At 42.4% G+C, this 16,179-nt stretch overlaps 1 protein-coding gene across 7 annotated transcripts in view; it reads right to left on the reverse strand.

The window, feature by feature from the left end:
• Nucleotides 1-1,503: 1,503 nt before the first annotated feature.
• The window catches only part of C3H3orf52 (chromosome 3 C3orf52 homolog), a 95,192-nt gene continuing 80,516 nt past the window's right edge, over nt 1,504-16,179 (reverse strand). For 2 of the 7 annotated variants that reach the window (XM_075589462.1, XM_075589463.1), the window contains exons 6-7: nt 12,686-12,873; nt 10,886-11,007 (exon numbers count right to left, since the gene is read on the reverse strand). In XM_075589462.1, the coding sequence (XP_075445577.1) occupies nt 10,901-11,007; nt 12,686-12,873 (295 nt within the window). In that variant the 3' untranslated portion in view covers nt 10,886-10,900. Of the gene's footprint in view, nt 1,695-10,823; nt 11,008-11,673; nt 11,940-12,676; nt 12,874-16,179 lie in introns of those variants that run through there. The other 5 variants (XM_075589464.1, XM_075589465.1, XM_075589467.1 and 2 more) reach the window with 5 other exon arrangements.

Here is a 16,179-nt window from a genome sequence, read left to right on the forward strand (position 1 = left end):
AGACTTATATCGACCTTCAGAAATACATAAGAAGGATGACCCTCAAAAGGTATTTTCTGAAATTTAATACAGAAGCCAGTGCCAGATATTCAATTGCAATTACAAACACAGCTGAAATTGAGTATTGACATGCGTCTTTAAAACAAAACTCTAAGTTCTTTCCAACATTCTGTAAAGGCCCATTTTTGGAAACTTTCCAAAGATTTGTAGAGCTTGACATTGATAAAATAGACACTAAAGGTAGCCTTTCAGGACAAATTAACATCACTAAAGATGAAACAAAGGCTTTACATGAGCTCCCATACAACTCCGCAATTGTCATTAAACCTGCAGATATGGGGGGGGGGGATAGTTATTCTTGATGAGTCCGACTACAAAAAAAAGAGTCCATCAGATTATTGGGAGATACAACTACATACAAAAAATTAAAAAGTAATCCCATTGGGAACTTCAAAAGTGAACTCAAGTTAATACTAGATGAAGGATTGGCCTCAGACATCCTCAGCAAGAAGGAATATGATTACATTTACACACCAAACCCAATAACACCTGTATTTTATTACATTCCAATAATACACACGGACATAAAAAACCCGCCTGGTAGACCAATAAAATCAGGGATTAGGTATTTGACTCAGAATCTCTCTGAGTACATTGATATTCTATTGCAACCGTGTGTCAAGGGTTTGAGGTCGTACTTACGGGACACAACCCAAATTTTACAGATCTTGGATAATTTGGTGTGGGAGGAAGAATTCATTTTTGCAACATGTAACATCACATCCTTGTACACGTGTATTGATCATGAGCAGGGATGTGACGCCACCTTATATAATCTCAACAAATTTGGGTATTTTACAGAGGCCCAAATTGAGTTCATAATTAGAGGGGTTAAATATATTTTAAGGCATAACACCTTTTGGTATGACGATGACCACTACCTACAAATCAAGGTTACTGCCATGGGCAATAGATTCGCGCCGAGCTACGCCAACCTGTTTATGGGTTGGTGGAAGGACCAAAATATATGGTCCAATAACATCCTCGGCGCGAATCTGGTGCTCTGGTACAGGTAAATTCTTGACTTTGGTATCGTCTGGAGAGGCTCAGAGGATGCCTTATAGGAATTCTTTAGCCATCAATATCAATGATGTAAACTTACATTTAACGCATAACTATAGCAAAACTTATTTCTGGAAGTAGAAATAATTATCAAAAATGGAGCAATAAGCACATAAACATTTTTCAAACCTGTTAGTTGTAGTAAATGTATATTGGCTACTAGTGGCCATAAAAAATTGACTAGAAAATATCCACTATGGGGATTTTCATAGGCTAAAATGAAATTGTTCAAAGATGGGGGATTTTATCACTCAGGCAGCCTCTCTAATAGATAAATTTATACAACGCAAATATGACCCAAACATGACAAAGCCTTATAGAAGGTGTGTACAATAGAGAGACAGGAAACTTTAATCTATAAAACAAGAAATGCACAGCCAATTGGAAAATCTGATGACTTTATTCCATTCATTAAACAGTGGAGCAGTGGGTCACAGAAAACTGAAAAAATCTTGAGATGACATTGGCACATATTGCAGGGAGATAATCTTCTGGGGCCGATCCTCACTGAAAGGCCATAAATGGTCTATTCCAAGGCAAGGAATTTCAAATAAAAATTGTTTCCAAGTTTTCTGAAAGAATGCAGAACAAAAACATGGTTAGAAAAAGGCTCTGCAGGTTTTCACAAATGTATGAACTACAGGGCCTGTCATTGCAGTATAAATCACCAAGCAAAATGGGCGAATTTGTGTCAAATGTTACGGGAGAGAAATTTACCATAAATGAAAGCATATCTTGTAACAGCAAAGGTGTCGTATACTTTCTATCGTGTGAGTGCGGAACCCAGTACGTGGGACAAACATAAAGAACGTTAAAAGTACATATCAACGAACATATCTGCAATATAGAGAGAGGTGTAGAGACACACAGGGTCTCTAAACACTATAAGGAGAAACACAACTGTAAACTGGATAATCTAACCTTTTGACCCCTTTGGGACACAATATTGAGTTTGATTTGGTATCCTTTCTTTCAATATACTTTCATCCAGTAAAGTGCTCATTACTACAATTTTGTCAGCAATTACTGCAAAATTCTCCAATTTTGTCATATATTCTATCCATACCTTTATCTCCAGTGAAATGCCTATTAATAAACAATCTTACATTTAAACTGTAAAAATGATCATTAAAAGGTGTCTTCAATATATCTACATATGGTGATTTTTACATCATAACTTTTGACACAAATATCCATCATATCAACTATGTGTGTATATTGTCTCTGTCATATATCTCTAATCCTGAAATGCTATATACAAATCTTAATAGTCTCTCAGCAGTTGTTATTCCTTACATTATAAATATATCAATGGAGCATCAATAGAAAATATCTAAATGCATCAAACTAATATGCACATCAACAATTCTTGAGATCGTGCATATTGACGATATATCTATTGATAGATATTATATCTATTTGTATGTTGGTAATATGCAAATACTGTACATATTAACACAAGTAGTTACGATTACATATAGCATTCTTAAAACATCTATCCAAAATGTATAATTTAGTGACAAAAGATCCCAAACACTTATGATGAGTTTCAACAGAATTTATATGTGTTTGAAAATTGTTAAATATGTTTTTTGCAACATGCTTTAGATATGAGGGACGGGAATAGAGCCCATGCATAATGCCAGTGCTAAAAAGTAAGAAAGAGAAGTTTTAAATAGTGAAATTGGATTGAGAACTTTACCACTTAAGAAACATATGTGTTTACTATAAAAGGGAGCCTTTCATAGCAGCAATCGTACCCCTGATGAAGCCAACTTTTAGTGAAACGCATAGGGTGGGACACCTGCAGCTTGCAAACCTGTGAGCACCCGTATTGCATTTTCCGCACACACCTACACATTACAGCATATCAATATCTTTGCTGGTGCAAGCTCTCCAACACTTCAAACTGAATCTACAAATATCTTTAAGAGGATCACACAGAAAATCCCAGGCTACCAGTCACAGCCACATTTGGCATAAACAATCCACACGGACTCTAATATATACTGTATGCCTCTGGATAAAAAGAGATTTATATACAAAGAGGTGTTTACTGTGTTCAATACCAACTCAAATTGCCTTCCAACTTTGGAGTTATCACTAGAGTCAATCAGTTTCTACATTATAACGGGTCCAATCAAATCTTTTTAGAACCAGTCCATTTTTTGGATATATTTGTCTTGTTATTTTTTATGTAATTATGCGGGTTTGATTAAGCTTAATCAAGTTACAGGTTTCTATATCCGCAGATGCAGCGGCCGTTATTCGAACAAATCCCAGAGCCGTTTTCATGTGCGCTGCTGTACTCACGCGGCATTAACGCCGCCAAACACCCCAGGCACACGTGTCGCGGTTGCTTTGTTCAAATTTCATGGATTCTGTCTCTTTGTGTGCAATGAAATGAAGGAATTTTAATGTGTACAGTACTGTGCTACAGTGTCAATTTCAGGTGTTTAAAAACCAGAAAACTAAAATGCAATTTTCTGCACTCGCCTGCACTCGCATCTAAAGGCAGTATGGTTGGAAGAAATCAAGCGCCATGACATGGATATTCCGAGGTATACAACGCGTGATGTGTTCGAATAATGGCCACTGCATCTGTAATTCACTTCCTGTCTTTTTTCTATCTAGTAACCATTTGTGGAGGTGTGAGATCCTCCACTTCACTTAGGCAGCCAAATATTTCACATATATTATTATATATACAGATGCAGCAGACAATATTTTAACAAATCACGCAGTGTATACCTCGGAATACCCATGTCATGGCGCGGGATTTCTTCCAACCATACCGCGAGTGCCGGTGAGTGCATAAAATAGCATTTTAGTGTTCTGGCTTTTAAACACCTGAAATTTACACAGAAGCACAGAACTGTACACATTACAATTCATTCATTTCATTGCATATAATTGCACACAATCCATGAAATTCAAACAAAGCAACCGCGATAAACACGTGTGCCTGGGGCGATTGGCCACGTTCATGTCACGTGGAGTACAGCAGCGCACACAAAAACAGCGCTGTGATTCCTTAATATAAAGGCCGCTGCATCTGTATAATTTTCCTACACAAATTTAGCGCCTTGTTTCACATTTTAGCCCAGAACCTATATTGGGTTTGTGGGTGCTCCAACCATAGATACGGTTGTGAGGGGTCTAAGTCCAATAGATAATGTTCCTATTCTATTCCCCATACCCAGGGACTTAAGGATGTATTAAAAGTATATTTTATTAATACATTGTATATTCTGTCATGCACTGTATGTGCTTGGGACTTTAGGAACCAATGTACATGCAGGCTGCCAGGGCTAACCCATAGATGCCAGAAAATCTGCTGGACATCGTAGTTCAAAGCAACCAGAGAATGCAGGAGGTATGAAAAGCACTTGGAGGGCAAGGAAAGTCTGAAGTACCCAGTGTGATGGTGAGAGCGTAACCAGGCCAACAATAAAGGTAGTATGTCCGGCTGGTTACCTCTGAGCCATATTTGGGGTTTTAGAGTGTCAGCTCTTGAACCTGTCTGTTGTACATGAATTGCATATGCTTGTATGGCAATAAAGAATGTACTGTATGTGTGTTTTAGCTTTCCAGGAGTACTAACCAGTGGAGATTGAGAGGCTATGAGTTTCAGGGGGGGGGGGGGGGGTTGCAGTAAACGTGTTGTCAGATTGTGTCTAGGTAGCAGTGGTCCAGAGTTGCTGGCCACATCAAAAATGTATCCAGGAATCAGGTCAGATTCCCAGGGACATATAGACACATCACCCCAGTCAAAATCCTCCCTTGAAAACAGTTACGCGACTCAGCGCCAGGTTTTCCTGCTTCAGCACAGACCAGAAAGGTAAATGGGGGCATACGGATATGTGTATTCCGGGTACAGTCGGGGGTTCCTAAATTAGTGAGGGCCCCCCAGTATATGCCCCGATCCCCAGAACCAGTATAGAGGTTCTGCAGGATACTCCAACCATATATGATGTTGCGAAGGTTTTTATGAAACTTAAGTACAGTTTTTAGTAAAGGAATGAGATACAGCTCTGAGAATGAACCTTGGGATTTTTTAGTTCTAACTAAATTTTGTTTTTCATAAGGGAATGAGTTACAGCCCTGGGAATGAACCTAAGCATCTTTTCATTCTACTTTGGGACTTAGAAGAAATATGGAGAAACATATTTTGTTTCATAAATGTTTAATAGCCGATAATAGGCTATAAGGGTTTTAAAGTCTAAGTCAGGTTTGCAATTTGTGAGGGATATGGCTACCGGGAATAAAAGTAAAGAGTTCCATTCTACCCCCCAAAACCAAAAGACACACAGGATAAAGGTGTAAAGTATATTTTATTAAACCGGTAAGTTTAAAATGTATTATGCTTGTGCACTGTAAAATAAGCTGGGACTTTCAAAGTCAGTATTCTGAGTGAGCCAGGGGGATACCAAACTGTGGTGCCACTGTGTTTACTTGAGGTCCGGACTTGAAAGCTGACAGAGGTTTGAAGAATATTTGGGCAGGATGGGTAAATGAAGTACCCACATCGTGGGATCAATGCAAGCCGTTCCGGCTAGCATTCGCCTTCCCAGACCTGGAGACACCTAGCCCAGTGGGTGGCTTCTGCATAACAAGTGGCTAAGGTGGCAAACTTGAATATTCCTTTGTTTCATTCACAAGATCCGCTTGCCTGGCTTCAGAAGACTGGCAGCCATCTGATTGGCTGGTTGGAAAGTTCCCAAGTTGGGATTGGCTGTATTATTTTGTGAATGAACTCCAGAATACTATAAGAAACCCTGTAGCCAATCCAGTGTAGAGATTCTCTAAGATTTTGAGCACCAAGACAGCAGCAACAAATTTGAAATCACCAAAAGATGCTCTTGGAGAAATAGACGCGAGACGGCTTCAGAAATTTCAAGGCGAGAAATTTTCTAAGTCCCACTTTTCGGGGCCAAGTTTTGAAAAGAGAACGTAGCGGTCACGGCTGGAATTACAAGCCGAAAAAAGTTACAGGACAATTGGTACTTTCTCCCGGTCACTGGATTTTGGCATCTCCGGAAGAGATACAACTACTACAACCAATCAGAGTGTGGGAATTCTTCTGCCAGCCTATCGTCTATTTGCCAGTATTCTGCCGGACGGGCACCGATTTTGATACTTTCTCCAAGTCAAGGGATTTCAGCATCTCCAGGAGAGATACAGCGGTGGCGTCAGGAACTTCATGCCGATTTGAGTTCCAGGACACTTCGGGCTAAGTCCCGGTCAACTACAAACTTTGTTTTATGGACTGTAGAAACTAGGAAAGTCTAGTTTTTTTCCCAAACCCCCAGTAAGTGTGTCTTTCCCTTTTATTTTGTAATCCACAGTGTGTATGTCTGTTTCAATGGAATCAATGACAATTTGTTTTACTATTTGATTTTGCTCAGTGATATGATCCTGGTATAAAGGGGTAAATGCTTGGTCTCCAGTGACACTCAGGTCCGGAGGACAATGCAGTCATCTGGGCTGCCATTTGCCCTGCCAGACCTAGTGGAGCCTGACCCACCGGGTGCCATTGAGATAGCCAGGAACGGAGATAGAAAACTTGCGCATGTCCCTTGGCATATTTCACACAGACCCGGCTTTTCATACCGACTTGTCTCCGGTTGCTGAGAAAGTTCCCACGAAATGATTGGTTGCTGAGTTTCATGAATGAAACTCAGAATAGTATAAAGAACATGTGAGTCAATCAGATTTGGGATTCCCAGTAGTAAGAGCATGGGCGGACTTTTCAAAGTTGCTTTTGCGCAAATAGCAAAGCAACCGGCTTCGATTTCAAGCCAGGAAAGCCTGCCTGTCACATTCTAAGTCCCGACTTTTGCTCCCAAGTTCTCAAAATCGAACGTAGCAGTCGCAGCTGGGATTTGATGCTGATTTCGGTACCAGAGGATTGGTGTTAGCTTGCAGTCAAGAAAAGTCCAAGTTCTCAGAAGTGAAGGGAGCGGTGGCATGTGGAACTTTATGCCGATTTGGGAACCAGGAGATTCCGGGCTAAGTCCCGGTCAGAGTAAAACTCTTATTTAGAGTGTCCTGGCCTAGGAAAGTTTATTTTCGACCCCAGACCCCCAATAAGTGTGTCTTTTAATCTGCATTTTATGTTCCATTGTGTGTTATTGACTTTGTGCAAATAAATTACAATTTATTTCATTACCTTGTTTTGCTCAGTGAATGATCCTGGTTAAAAAGGTGCAAACTGCCTCATCTCCCGTTGTGACGGTGAAGGGGGTAGCCAGGCCATCAATAAAGGTATTATGCCCAGCTGGTTACCTCCGAGCCCTGTTTCAGGTTTTAGAATGTCAGCTCTTCAACCTGTGTATTGTAACTGCAATTAATGTTTTTGTGGCGGTGAGAGGGTTAACCAAGCCAATAATAAAGGTATTATGCCTGGCTGATTAACCCTAAACCATGTTGGGACATAAGGGGTTAAAATGTATAGCAACCATCAGCCTATGTTTTCCCCTACACTACCTCTATTGTCCCTATTTTGCAGCTGAGGGGCTAGCTGCAGTTACACTGAATGAATTAACTATGTGCTAACTGTATTTGTGACACAAGGGGGAGCCTCTAGCGCTGAGCAAGCGCTAAGTGAAGAAGCGTGCCTGTGAATGGGTGGACGCTTTGAAGTATAGGTATCACTTCCTAAGCTGTAGACCTCTAAACCGCAAAGTCAATTGGATAAGTGGTTTGAGGTCTAGCTGAAGTGCCTTCTTGGCACCGGGCTCAGTAACCACTTAAACTGAAATTGTTGGCGTGCGTCTGCGGTTACGGATCAAAGCCAGCACGGATACATTGTATGCCGGCTTGTAACCCAGACCGATTATAGGTCTACCTCAACCCACATCAGAGAGCCCGTTCAATTAAGTAGATAACTTGCGTTAGGAAAGAGCTAGCACTCTTATTTTTGGAGTGCAGCTAGGTAAAAAGAAACCATAAACAAACATATAAGGTTTATAAGTGTTACATAAGCAGAACATACATTTATAAATAAACTGTATTGTATGATGTTTTAAAATGTACAGGCAGGAATCCTTTCCTGTCCTGAATCCATTAACATGCCCATATGTTATGGATGAATGAGCTGAGGGATTTTTCATCTCCAAACTTCAAAGGGCACCCTGCTAATTTGATGCCCCAGTGTCTATGATTGATAAGTGGTGTTTTGGTGCATCACCATAGATAGCTCATTGATATAATGATAATTCCATATACACTACCGACACACTTTATCACACTGCGGCCAGATCCACAAGCCGGGAGATTTCCCGGCTTGCTAGTGGCCGCCCCTCGGCGTGCCGCGCTTCATAGACGCGCGGTCACACGTCTTCGGGAGCGTGCGCCCCCTGCACGCGCGTCCAGGGGCTCCCCGAGGGAGCCCTGGTGTCCCGCGATCGCGGGACAGCGGCAGGGGGTTCCGGGGGACCCGGCGGACCCGGCAGCGGTAGGGAGAGCGCCCCGATCGGAGGGCGCTCTTCCGCTGCTTCGGCGCGCGCCCGTCACTCTCGGGCGCGCGCCAGGCTACTGCTGCGGCCAAGAACGGGCAAATGCTCGAATAAACTTGGCCGCAGCAGTACCATAATGGATCCAGGTTCAAGGACATAGAGTATAATCCATAACATCCCAGGGTGAGAAACCAGAGGCCTGGTGGTCCCACACGGGTACCCCAAAAGAGGTCTCCTAATAATGGTGTACTACACCCTGGGGAAATAACTCAATCAGTCCAGCACTGGAGGGTAATACTATAATGGGCCAAGGCCCTTTACCTTCCTTAGTGGTGTCCTTGATGGGTGGATCCGTTCCAGCGTGCAGTCCACTCAGGGTAAACACAAGCAGCGAGGATGTAGAGGAGCACAGCAGCGTTTCTTGGCAGCATACCAGCTAGTGGATCGCCAAAATGAGGGTAACTCCAAACAGGGATTAGTATTAAGAGGGTACTTTAATGGTCAGTGCAAAAAAACAATGGTAGGAACGCACCTATGCGTTTCGTCCGTAAAGGACTTTCTCAAGGTGTAAGGAGAGGTTCATAGATGCATCCTTATATCCATCTATGAACCTCTCCTTACACCTTGAGAAAGTCCTTTACGGACGAAAGGCGTAGGTGCGTTCCTACCATTGTTTTTTTGCACTGACCATTAAAGTACCCTCTTAATACTTATCCCTGTTTGGAGTTACCCTCATTTTGGCGATCCACTAGCTGGTATGCTGCCAAGAAACGCTGCTGTGCTCCTCTACATCCTCGCTCCCAGTGTCTATGAGAAGTTTGGAGTTGAAAAGCCTCAGAGACACTAGGTGTTAGGGTGGCCAGGTTATTGTTAATTGCCCGATACCGGTGGGAAGTATGGGCACTTCACACTTGGTAGCCAAACCTCAGACCTACTGTCGCCAGGTAAGGGGTTGGGCCCGGTATGCTAAGGAGCTCAGGTGTGAGGTTAGTACATGCTCTGTGTAAACCGGGAAACAACTTCTGCCCTTTTTGCAAGTCAGGGATAGGTGGGGAAAATTATTCCCACGAGAGGATTGGGTGTATATGTTAGGTATAGGACCCATAACCCTATAAAAAGGCCTGCAGCCCAGTCCCAAGATTCATCTCAGATTTTACCCAGAAGCGTCCAAGTACAGCTTCAACGGTTCCGGCGTGTGAGGGGTTAACTACACAGTAACGAACAATTGCACCCCTCTTCCAGAATTCGTTTGAGCTAAGGATCCCCGAATGAATCCTGTAAAGACATTACGAAAGACTTTCTGTTGGCGGAGATAGCGGGCTGGCAAGTTGCGCCCCTAGTCAAGGACTGTCGCACAGCTTACATCTCGCACCCACTTGCATGCGTGCAAGGGTGCCCAGAGACTTTGTTTCGTTCCGTGGACATTTTATTTAGTTTCCCCATCCCAGTAAGTGTATATTTACTGTAATTGTGAAGTATTGTGTGTTTGTCTTAAAAGGAAATAAATTACAATTTATTTTACTCATCTTGTATGCTCAGTCCAGAATCCCGGTATTATTTGTTGGTAAGCCCTGGTCTACCGTGACAGTATTGTATGACAATAAAGGATTTATGTGTGTTTTACCTTTCCAGGAGTGCTAACCAGTGGAGATTGTGAGGCTATGAGTTTCAAGGGTTTTTTTTGCGGTAAAAGTGTCGTCAGATTGTGTCTAGGTAGCAGGGGTCCAGAGTTGCTGGTCACCCCAAAAATGTATCCGGGAATCCGGTCGTATTCCCATGGACATATAGGCACATCACCCCGTTCAAAATCTTCCCTTCAAAACAGTTACACGACTCACCGCCAGGCTTCCCTGCTTCAGCATAGAACAGAAAGGTAAATAAGGGCATAGGAATTTGTATATCCCAGGTACCATCAAGGTTCCCTAAGTTAGTGAGGGTCCCCCAGTATATGCCCAGGTACCCCAGAATCAGTAGAGCGGTTCTGGGGGGTTTCTCCAACTATATAATAATTTGCGAGAAGTTTTATGATACCTAAGTCCAAGTTTCAGTAAAGAAAAGAGATACAGCCCTGGGAGTGTGCCTAAGCATTTTTTAGTTCTAAAGAAAATTGGGTTTCCTTAAGGGAAAGTGCTACAGCTCTGGGATTGCAGCTAAGTTACATAGTTACATAGTAGATGAGGTTGAAAAAAGACTTACGTCCATCAAGTTCAATCTATGCTAAATTTAGACAACAGATACTTTATCCTATATCTATACTTACTTATTGATCCAGAGGAAGGCAAACAAAACCCCCCAGAGTCATATAATCCAATGATGTCTCATAAGGGGAAAAATAAATTCCTTCCTCTCCAAGAATTGGAAATCGGATTAATCCCTGGATCAACATATTTCCCATGTATCGAAAAAAAGAAGGTGCAAAACAGCGCTAAAAAATAATATAAATGATAACAATACTTGAAATAAATATTGCAGGCAGCCTGGCAAATACTGACTGTACAGTCAGAAAATGAACCACAGAGAAAAGAAAGAATTGCCGGCGCCAAATCAGTCCTTTAAATAATAATAACCAAACCGTCTCTTGAAAAGTCCCAAAAGTGTCATACACTAGGTATATACACATTGCAGCTGCTATTCCCTTGATCCGTGGATATTTATTATGTGTACTTTGCACTATTTGCTGTTGCTGCATGTTGTTTTGGACTGACACTGCCATCATCTGAACACTTTTCAGGTGCTCTAGTTGTATGCTTCTACTGTCTCTTTTCTCTATAGGGTCACCCCTGATATTGACTCTAGTTGCTGATAGTCTCTGGACTAGCTTTTGACTGCACCCCAAGTGAGGATATTTGCACTTCCATTGTTCGTCACTTGAGTACTTTTTTCTGTAGGGAGATAGGGCTAGGGAAGTATCATTGGACACTTTAGTGTCTTTTGGGAATGGGCCTGAAGAAGGGGTTGTGTACCCCGAAATGTTGCCACCCCCCATCCCCTGTACTTTTACATTTTGTTCCCTTCCGATCCCACCCCTCACTCCCTTTTCCTTGTTTTTCTCCCACTTCCCTTATGTGGTGTGTTTTTTGTTTTGACTTACATTGATGTGGATTTGTGTTTTTTGTCATTAAAACTTTCTTTTTTGGCATATTCCCCTCATCTTTGGACTTTGTTTGTGTGCTCGGAACATTAGGTTTTCTTTGAATTACTGTGTGAGAGGAAATAGGGTCCTCTCAGTTCCACATTGCACCACGCATTTATCTCATTGTATGCTTGTTTTGGGTGCGCTCTATCTTTAATTATTTTTTTCTTTTTGGTGTGTTCATATTTTTACTCTTCATATTAAAATTACACACACTTGAAGTACTGTACGGGAATAAAAGACAGGTTGCATTGCCATTAGATTTTTAAGACAATAATTCGCGATCGCCCACTTGAGTTTCTCGACAGTATTGCAGACTACAATAAAATAAATTTTCTGAATCGATCAAAACACTAGTAAACTGGCTCCGCCCCACTGGAGAAATGCCTTGATAACTTCCTCCATGGTGAGTTTGAAGTTGCTTTATACCCTCAGATATAATGGGGTGCCCGCATTCGCCAACAATTGTAACAAAATACTCTTTTTGGCTGAAGAGTTCTTGTCTGGGATCCTGAAAACCCACTGTCTTTTAGGGTAAAGCACAGTCACAGAACCATCCTGCTCTGGTTTAAGTGCTTTATTTTCTTTGTCAATCCAGCAGACAAAATTAATACAAACAAAAGAATCAAAAATAAATCCTTGCTCTATCTGAGTATTAGCTATCTTTGGGTGACTTCCCCACTTACTAAACAATAAAACACAGATCTAGACAAAACCTGTTGCAGGCCAGTGCCTGTTTGTAGCATCCAGCTCTCTAAGCTGGAATAAGGGAGAGAGGAAAACTGATCCAGTCTGGCCTTTCTTACACTCTGTTAATTAAGGTGACGTGATCTGCACCTGTGTGTGCTTGCAGATCCTCCCCTGGATCTTTAACCCTTAGTAGGGGCAGGTATAGTTTGCGAAAGCAGGAGGTATATACCTCCCCTCTACAATTTTACTACCTTCCTCTCATAATACTTACAATACTTACAATATAATGTGAAGTAAGATGGATCCAGCGAAATCCTTGGGTTTTCACACCCTGTCTTTTCTTGATCATATATACCTTGCCTCAAAACACCACCAATAAACTCTTCACTCATTGTATACTTCATTCCATTTTTGTTTTTTGAAGACGATGAAAAGTTCAATCTAAAAGCGGCTGAAGTATTTTCATCACTGAAAAAGTAAGGCTTCTATTACATAAAATGTATACATTAAGACGTATTTGAAAACATAAGTACATTGTTTACGACTCACATAGCTGTAATAATTACACTGTACAGTATAATGAATTTAGAAATATTATTTTCTTGTTTATGCAATATTTGTGGCCAGGTATGGAGAAGTTACCCAGTGCGGATGAGAGATCACAGTTTTTGATCCAGTCTATGTTTTTTGAGGTTCTGGACAAGCCCCATATCCTTATCAGAAATTAATATAGTCAAAATAAATAAGAAAGGAAAGTAGGACTGTCGCACTAGGGATACACAACACAATATAGCATAAAAAAACTCAGAAATGGATGGAGAGGGGGCATGAGAGGAGAAGGAGGGTGAGAGGAGAAGAGGGGTGAGAGGAGGGAGGAGGGAGAGAGAAGGAGGAGGAAGGATAGAGAATGGGGGGGAAGGAGAGAGAATGGTTTGGGAAGGAGAGAGAATGGTTTGGGAAAGAGAGAGAATGGGGGGGAAAAGAAAGAATGGGGGAAGGAGAGATAATGGGGGAAGGAGAGAGCATGGGAAGACTGGCATGGGAGAGAACAGTGGGGGGAAGAGTGATTGTCACGGGAGACAAGTGCTTTTAACACTTTTTACCTTTCGGGATCAATTCACTAGGCAGAACAAGGTAGTTGAATAAAATGAAGTTTATTCGGGTGAAACCCGCAGACATACAAATGATACACAAAATACAGGTAAATCACACTTAACTGGGGTTCTAGGGTGAACATCTACTGTAGCCTTGACTAGGTGCAGGGCACCTGCTTCAGGAAGGCTTACCCTGTCCAGGAACATGCAGTACTATTTTCAGGAGAGCTGCAGAGCTTTCCCTGCTTCGTTCTCCACTCAGAACTTGGCCGCATCTTTAAAACTTGGTCTCAACTAGTCAGGCTTCTCCTGCTCAAAATGAAACCGGTTGCTCTGCTGTTCACAACAGAGCAACTTTGAAAATATCACCTGTGTCTCCCCGACCCAAGCCTCAAGATGGTCTGGTTCTCTGATCGGGCAGTCTCCTTACATAGACATTGCTGTCCTATGTTTAACATGGAAAGGAGACTGGTGATCAATCAGAGAATGGATCCTAACTCTACCAGCCAATCAGAATGGGGATTCGTCTGGCTGTCTATGCCAGAGGAGGAGGCATGTTGAGCCGGATAGAAAAGCCGGCGAGCAGTGTGACAGTGGGGGTAGCCAGGCTTCATAATAAAGGTGAAGCCTGACTGGTTACCCCTGAAAACCGTGGGTCCCTGACAGCTTAGTAAGCACCATAAGCCAGGGACACTGTAATGTATATCTTAAACCTTTCCTATTGTGGGTTTTACATGTTCCCCTTCCCCAATAAACATAAGACATTGGGAGTGGGAGGTTTAAGTGGGATGATATTTGGGTCAAATGTGTTTATCTTGTTTGCAGGAGTTTGGGGACAAAGTTAATGGTAGTCCCGTAATTCTCCCCGACGTTCAGGCATGATTTTCAGGTACACTTGGGGAATTACACCGGGGCTGCACAGTGTCCCCCAGTATCCTGGTTTTCAAGCCCAAATATCCCAGAACCATTTCCCCCACATCTATAAGGTTCCCAAGAGTTATATGTTTAATAAAGCAGTGTAGTATCTTTATACAATATGTATTAATGTCTATACAGTCAGCCCGAGCATCTACATAGGCGCCGGTATGTCTGCATAGACATCAGTGTTAAAAGGAGAGAAGGGATGTCCAGAGGTGAAAAGACCGTTTGGTGAGCGGAGAAGGGTGAAGTATCAGGTCCGGAGAACAAATTACACCCTGCTGGGGCACCTTTGGACTACCTGGTGGAGCCTGCCCAGTGGGTGGCAATGGGTTCGCTGGGAAAGATGCTGTTGGTAGGCGCATTTCCCATTGGCCAATTCATATTTCTCACTCACCTGGATTTTCGAGCCGGCTTAGCACGCCTCCTCCTCTGACGTCAGCAGCCAGACGAGTCCCCATTCTGATTGGCTAGCTGAGGTACGATTCATTCACTGATTGGTCGCTAGTCTCCCTTCCATGTTAAACACGTGAATATCAGAGCAACTGGCTTCATTTTTGGAGTTAGGAAAGCCTGCTTTGCTTAGGCTAAGTCAGATGCCATGACCAAGTTCTGAAAATAGAACATTGCTGTCACCGTTGGGTATTCTCCCTGAAAAGAGTACCAAGAAGCTAGGAACTAGGTCCCAGTCAGGGTAAGCCTTCCGAAGCAGGCGCTCTGCACCTATTTAAGGCTAGTATTCAACCCCAGAACGCAAGTAAGTGTGTTTTCTGTCTGTATTATGTATATGAGCAAACAAAGCTGTATGGTGCTCTAACACAGACCTGACCAGTTGCTGGGTTTTTAAAGCATAATAAACATAATTCCATATCCTTGAAGTATCCCACACTATAATGGACCATCTATAGAGTGTGACACCACATCTATAACATCAATAAACCGGAAGAGTAACACCTCTTGATTGATGAATACTCACACTTGCTTGTGTCCAGTCTCATACATTGAATAGGATTCCTGTGGTGTATAAAGGAGCAAATCACTCACTGTTTTGTAGATGGGTCTTCAGTGGGTCTTTTTCTTCACAGGTGTGTGCTGCCGGTTCTCCAGAGATTTCAACAGGTTCGACAGGGAGAGATGGAGCACTACAGGAAAAAATTGCTAGAGAGTGTGTTCCCAATAAAAAGGTTTAATGGATCAGAGCATGGTACACAAAAACGAGCCCTAGGGCCCCCACCAACGCGTTTCGAGCTTCCGCTCTTTCTCAAGGTGCACCTTGAGAAAGAGCGGAAGCTCGAAACGCGTTGGTGGGGGCCCTAGGGCTCGTTTTTGTGTACCATGCTCTGATCCATTAAACCTTTTTATTGGGAACACACTCTCTAGCAATTTTTTCCTGTAGTTCTCCATCTCTCCCTGTCGAACCTGTATTATGTATATGCATTGTGTGGATCACCTCCATTTTGGCCTTGCCCCTCCGTTGGCAGACCGAAAGTCTCACACCAGGCAACCACGGCTGCTTGGTCCCAGGACCTATACCATCCTGATAGGGAAGCCATCTTTGCCTTGTGAACTAAGCTAAGTGACACAGAAAATTGTATTTCCTTGCTTTGTATAATGTGTGTCAAACACTACTTCTTTTGAGAGCTGGCAATCTACGAGTTTGTCTTTGTGCTATAAATCCCCTGTCATGGTAGAGCAGGTCTTTTAACACATTTATATTTAAGGGATCAGTCACAAGGCAAAACAAGGCTGTGAAATAAAATGA

Source organism: Ascaphus truei, chromosome 3 (assembly GCF_040206685.1).
Source record: "Ascaphus truei isolate aAscTru1 chromosome 3, aAscTru1.hap1, whole genome shotgun sequence".
NCBI lineage: Eukaryota > Metazoa > Chordata > Amphibia > Anura > Ascaphidae > Ascaphus > Ascaphus truei.